Source organism: Propithecus coquereli, unplaced genomic scaffold, assembly GCF_000956105.1.
Source record: "Propithecus coquereli isolate 6110/MARCELLA unplaced genomic scaffold, Pcoq_1.0 Scaffold1, whole genome shotgun sequence".
Lineage (NCBI taxonomy): Eukaryota > Metazoa > Chordata > Mammalia > Primates > Indriidae > Propithecus > Propithecus coquereli.
Window position 1 is genome coordinate 11,531,618 of NW_012133857.1, and position 6,674 is coordinate 11,538,291.

General features: G+C 52.0%; 1 protein-coding gene across 2 annotated transcripts in view; it reads right to left on the reverse strand.

Annotated features, from left to right (window-relative positions):
- Positions 1-882: 882 nt before the first annotated feature.
- Positions 883-6,674, reverse strand: part of CCDC51 (coiled-coil domain containing 51) — a 9,038-nt gene continuing 3,246 nt past the window's right edge. Inside the window, exons 2-4 of one of the 2 annotated variants that reach the window (XM_012637826.1) lie at positions 3,228-3,429; positions 2,370-2,534; positions 883-1,852 (exon numbers count right to left, since the gene is read on the reverse strand). In XM_012637826.1, the coding sequence (XP_012493280.1) occupies positions 1,100-1,852; positions 2,370-2,519 (903 nt within the window). In that variant the 5' untranslated portion in view covers positions 2,520-2,534; positions 3,228-3,429 and the 3' untranslated portion in view covers positions 883-1,099. Of the gene's footprint in view, positions 1,853-2,369; positions 2,535-3,227; positions 3,551-6,674 lie in introns of both variants that reach the window. The other variant, XM_012637816.1, reaches the window with a different exon arrangement.

Sequence of the window (6,674 nt, forward strand, 5' to 3'; positions counted from 1 at the left end):
CCCCAATTACTCACCCACCTTGGCTTTCCTGCTTCTGCAGCTTGTGGGGGCCCTTTCCACATGGAAAGGAATTCTGGAATTCTCCCTTCCCTGAATCCATTCACTCAAGTGTACACCCTTCAGGACCTACCCTGCCCCAGAGAGGAATCTGGAACTTAAGAGTCCTACAGCCTGTACACAGATACGGCACCTCCTACCCCATCAGGAGTGTGAACAAAGTGCAGAGGTCATTCCATCCCATGCCATTCTGGGGAACCACTACACACCAACAATGGAGTGACCAAATAACTGAAGGACTGGGTCCTCGGAGGTTCAGAGAACCCAGGGGGCCACTTGGGCCATGCTTGCTGCCCAAGTCTGAGCACAGGCTCCAAGAAGGGAGGAGGCTTCATGGGAAACGGGCTAGAAGGGGCGGGCAGCAGGCTAGACTTGAACTCCTGGGCTCAAGTGATCCTCCTGCCTCAGCCTCCTGAGTACTGGGACTATAGGTGTGCGCCACCATGCCCAGCTCTGTCCCCAGCAACATTTATCAACCATTCCCCCAATCTCTCTTCACTACTCTCCTCTGGTCACTCCTCTCCCCTGTGACAGAGAAAGTGATCCAGAAGAGGTAAAGTAACCACGGTCACCAATAAGCAGACAGCAGGCTAGGTTCCACTCACTGAAACCCTCAAGCCATCTGACACAGCAAGGTCAGACAAGCAGAGGGCAGGCCAGGAAATCCAAAACGAAAATCCAGGCCTCAGGAGTACATTCAAAACAGTCCTGAAAAGAGGATCAAGAGATGTAAGAGGAACCAAAGGGGCGATGATGCTAACTCAAGGCCCCATCTTCGAGTCATGGATCTCAATTTCCAAGGGTCAAAACTCACTCTGAAGTAAATTGTTATAAATAATAAAAACTTAAGACATTTTAATTAGACATTAGCACAAAGTTTTGATAATTAATATAAATGAACGCTGCCTACAAAGCAAAGTATGCCTGCTGGTGAGCCACACAGATGGTGCTCCTTCAGGCTGAGGTTGTGTGCGCTCCCAAAGGCTCAGCTCATTGCTGGGATTCTCTAACTAAATCCACACTCTGGAGGATGGTCCAGGGGTTAGCTGGCCCTGAACAGCATGTAGAGCACAGGCAGTGTGGCCACAAATGTCACACAAGTGAGCAGCGTGCTGTAGATGGTGTTCCTGTTGACATGGGCTTCTAGCCTCTGCTCCGTATCTGACAGTGCCAACATCATGCTCCCCTGTTCCAGCAAGGAGCTGGGCAGAGCCCTGTCTGCTGGCTCCACCAGGCCTGTGTGTGGAGCCTTTGCAAGCTGAACCTCCCCAGCCATTTGGCTGAAAGTCTTTTCTAGGCCATCAAGTTGTTCTCGTAAACCTTCTAGACATGACTGGACCTGCCTGGAATGACTGAGCTGCTCTTTCAAGGCAACTGAAAGGACATCTGTGTCTCTGTCTCGGGTGGGGGAAGTACCTGCCCATGACTCAGAGCCCTGCCCTGGCCCACCATGCACCAGACCCCTCAGGTCCACCATGAGGTCGTGGAGGTCCTTCTGCTGGAGGGAGTAGCTAGATGCCTGCTCTCGAATGGCCTCCTGGAGACTCACAGGCCCCTTCTGTGCCTCCAGGAGCAAGGCCTTCAGCTCCTGTAGCCGAACGCGGTTCACATAGGTGGAGCCAGCCACACCGATCAGGGCCCCCAGGACTGACCCAATGAGGGACCAGTTTTTGGTTCTCTCAGCCCTTGTGCGCTCCTTCTCGTGACTTTCCCGCACAGCTGCAGAAAAGAGGGAGAATTTCTCTCGCTCAGAGTCTTCTGCATGCAGATAAGCCAGGCGAAGCCTCTTCTCCTCCTGTAGAAGCAAAGCTATGTTACATGGGTGCAAGGTGGCCCTCCAGCCATAGCCACCACCACTACCTTGTGCCTGGCAGAGTACATGTTCCATAAACACATGCTGAACAAATGAAGGCAGCATAAACCTGGTGAGGGGGAGGGGGCAAAGGAATCAGGAATGGTCAAAGTAAGCTGCATAATCTTCCCACCTGAGCAGTCTTGGGTTTGTCTAGGGGTGCACTGGTGTCTACAAAACGTATCTATAGGAAGGAAAGTGTCTGGCACTCCCTGGGCCAGCCCCTCCATGGTACTCCCTCAGCAATCTAGGTCCCAGACTATAGTGCCCTGGACTGTTGACTCCAGTACTCTAGGAGGAAGTAGGCAGCCAGGCTCAGGAAGCCTGGGGCCCTGTCCCTCCATAGGAGCTTCTGTCCTCTGTCCACCACACTGGTCAGGGTTCCCACCTGGCCCCTCCATGATCTGCCAGGCCAAGGTCACTGTCCAGGTGAGAAAGGGCTGCCTCCCAAGGTGCCTACCTGCAGCATCCTGTGCTCCAGAGTAGCCAGTTCCAAGTACTGATTGTCCTCCCTGGAGACACGGTCCAAGCGGTCCCTCACCTCCTTCAGCTTGGCCTGCTGAACTTCCAAGCCCTCTCGAGCCTCTCGGACAAGCCCTCGAGCCACCATGAACACTTTCTCTGCCTGCAGAGAGAACAACGGAGGCCGTCTGTCCCTTCTCTCCACCCTCACACAGGCTCGGCTCCTACCCAACAAGGTTGTGGCTAAGAAGAGGTCACTGGGGTGTGAGCTACAAAGGGTGGAAACAAATTCCCTTAGATACTAATCCTGGCTCACTCAGTGGTACTCAAAGTGCAGCCCCAGGCCACGCCCATTAGAATCACCAGATTTTTATCCATTCAAGTAGAAATAATATGCTTCTGAGAAATGTGAAAACAGCAAACAATACACACACCAAACCTAGTCAACTCTTGCCTAATACAAACCACAGTAAGGAACCTATGTTTTTACACTATTTCCCATGTGTTGCCTTATTTATGCCATATAACACCATGAAAGGCATTACTATGGTATTTGTTTGTTTTAAGACAAGGTCTCACTATGTCGCCCAGGCTGGAGTGCAATGGCCTGAGGTGCAGAGGCTGAGGTGGAAGGATCCTTTGAGCCCAGGAGTTTGAGGCTGCAGTGAACTATGATGATGCCACTGCCCTCTAGCCTGGGTGATAGAGCGAGACCCTGTCTTAAAACAGAAAAGAAAAGGCAAGTCTGGATGTGGATTCCCAGCACCATGTGGCTGGTGACTTGTTCGGCAGCAGCCACCAAGCCACCTTTCCTGAGTCAGAGGGCAGGGCCAATCTCCCCAGTTCCCCTCCTTACCTCAGTCACGTTTCCCTGGGCCTCTCGAACTTCATTGAGTCCGACAAACTCTTCATATCTGTCCCACCAAGTCTTGGCTGTGGAGGATGCTCGTTGCTGAATGCTGTGCCCCAAGGCTCTTCCCAGCACTCCGAGGCGGTGATACAGCCTGAGGGCTGCCGCCTCTTCAGGTCTTTTCTCTCCAGGCTGGCTGGGGCCTGGGCTGCAGAGAGTCCTGATCATAAGGAGGTCCCTTCCAAGGAGACCCCTCCGTACCAGTATGTGGGACCCACCCACGATGTGCTGCATGGCAAACACAGGGCTGCGCCCTGTCATCGGGAGATCTGTGAGGGGGATGCCAGACAGATCAGCTCATAACAGAGAAAGGCTGCACAAAAGTCAGGTTCAAGGCCTAGGCACAGTTCAGACTAATTTCCACTAAAATCATCTAGACCAAGCACCACTCTGTTGGGCCCAGAGGCTGCAGCCCCTGTGGCAAGAGGGTGGTCAGGCTTTCCCCTGGGTGCTCCTGGGCAATGAACACATTTGGGGAAGAACTTATGTAGGATATCATGCCTTCCACTTCCCTCCCCATGCCACACAACCAGACTCTCTCATTCCACCCACCGGCCCACATCCCTCAGGTCTCTCTGCTGTGACTCGGATGAGAATCCTGGTGCACAGTTTTCTGATATGAAAGTTCTCAAGCCTAAGTTATGTCCATGCTGACAAAGGCTCACAAAGATTCATGAAGACTCCCTGGGAAGTTGTGGAACTGTGGGGAGTTCAGGGAGGCTCCTGGGTCATTTCTGTAAAAGACCCTCAAAACCAACTTCCCAGACACCCTGAAGGCCACCTCAGCACTGGTAAAGCAGAGTTTCAACTGTATGTGAGGACAAAAGGACACAGATCATTCGTGTCACAAGGCAAACTCTCAGCTTTCCTCTCTACCTCCAGGGGAAAAGAACTGCTATCACCACAGAGGACAACTTTCCTTAGGTTCACACCTGCCCTTCTCCTTCTGCCCTCCACCCCCAGACTTTCCAGACCACTAACTCCCATCTCACATTTCCTGCCTTCCATAAGCTTTCTCCTTCCTCTCCAACCTTAGTCACTGCTCAACGGATTAGGTTTCTTTAATCTTTCCCTTTTCTTTTTTTTTAACTATCACCTGCTTCCACATGGCATAATCTTTCCCTTTTCAACCTTGCTTTGATGGTTGGGCCCTAACAACCCCTACTTCTCATTACCTGAACAGCACAGGGACTCTCCCATTATCCAGAGTCAGGCCTTGCCTCAGTCCAAGAGCAGTAGTGGCTCTGAGGACCCCCGAAGAGGGAGCCTGGTGACTTATTTTTCCCCGGGAAAAGCTGGGCCACCAGCACCCTACTATGGACAAAACACACCTCAAAGCCCCGAAGCACTGATCCTGCCTGCCAGGGCGACACCTGGTGGCCGAGTGACGAGGCCAAAGAAAGAAAAGCTGGGGGGCGTGCAGGGGGCGGGGAAGCAAAGCAGAGGGAGCAGGGATAGGCAGACAGCCTGGTGGAGCTCCAGGTACAGAACAGAAAGGAACTTCCTGAAGTAAGGTGATGTGGAACAAAAAGCAAGCCACCCACAACATCCCAGTCTCCTCCCCATCATGCTGTTCTGGGTACTATCTTTGGAGAAGCTCATGCCTTCTTGAAAACAAACCTGGTAGGGACATGCCTTCTGGTCAAAATGGGACTGAGCTGAGAACTACAAAAGAGGACATCCCTATGACAGTGTTTCCAAGCTGGTGCCACACCTGAACCCCTGGGCACCATTCATGAGGCTGGGTTTCTTGCCCAAGGGAGTGCACACCATCCATGCCCCAGCAGTCGGGCCAGTCTCCCAGGCCCCAATGCCAGTACCCACAGCACACAGCTCTGCACATGCATCCTTCAGCAAAGCAAATAAAGTACGCAGCCCCGCCAAACACAGCAGAAAGGTGTCCCTCCGCCACGGCTGGCATCACTTCCTCACCTTCCTTCTCTCTTGATCACACTCCACGACTGATGCTGCTCTCCTGGAGGCCCCTCAAAACTTCCACCTTGCTAGATCCAGCAGGTGCTTCTCAGATTTCTTCTCCCATCTCTCTGTGGCTTTCAACACCCTCTCTTTCTGAAACTACTGTTCCCTCTAGGCTTCCTCCAACCTTCTCAGCCTCCTTGGCCAGTCTCTCCTCTACCAGCCACCCACTCTTAGATCCCAAGAAGGTCACCCATTCCTGGCAAAGATTGACAGCTATAGCTATGCAATTTTGGCTTCCTCCTCTGCCCCCTACAGCTTGTTCTGCACACAGCAGCCACAGGCTTTGTTAACATGTAAGTCAGATTATGTCCCTCTGTTCAAAACCCTCAACAGCTCCCATCTCACCTGGCACGAACACTGGTCCTGGCAGTGGCCAATAAGCCCCAGTACCTCTCAGCCCTCCTCCTCTTATTTCTATGACCATACTCCACTCCAGTCACCATGACATACTGAGCTCTGCCATTTTCTCCACCTATTCTTCCTCCAAAAATCTGCTCAGCTCACTCTGACATCTACATCTTTGCTCAAATATCACCTCTCAGTAAAGCTTTGTTGACCACTCCCTCCCTGACCATCTTACCTGCTTTATTTTTCTCCTGGTAGACACACAGTTCCTCGTTTATGTGGTCCCCATCCCCCCACTAGAACATAAGCCTGGTGACAGCAAGGACTTCACTTCATAAGAGAACATGTCAATAACTCCCAAGTTGTTTCTCCACTCCGGTCCCTCCTCTCAGCCACTGTACCACACCACCCCACCCTCCAGGCCTGTCTCTTAGCCCCCATGCCATCCCCACTTAGATGTCTCACAGGCCTTTCAACTAGCAACGGGAAGAATGTTCCTGGCAAAGAGAAAAGGCAGAGAGGCTGAAAGGCAGCCAGTGTAGCTGGAAAGTAAAAGCAGAGAAGAGGCTGGACAGCGGGTGAAGCAGGGCCCTGAGAGGCAAGTTCAGAATCTCACCCCTCCAAATCCATTCTCCCACTCCCTGTAGATGGCTGTCTCCTACCAAGTGCCCTTTCTGAACTTCCATCATCTGTACCTCATCCTCACTTGCACCTGATGGTTTGCTTCATTTTTCATCAAGAAAATAATAAAAAATTGGAAGAGAAGTTCCACAAACTCCCACTACACCTTCCCAACTACCCCATTTCCACCTTCTCTGGTGGTCCTCAGGATGAAAAAAATCCATGTTCCTAGGGAAGATCAACCTGTGCCCCAGGTCCCAAATCTTCTCCCTTCCTTAGACATTGCTCAGTAATTTATCTGACACACCTCCAGCAACTGCCCCATTTCTCTGCTGCTCTTTTTTTTTTTTTTTTTTGAGACAGATTCTCGCTCTGTTCCCTGGGCTAGAGTGCCGTGACGTCAGCCTAGCTCACAGCAACCTCAAACTCCTGGGCTCAAGCGATCCT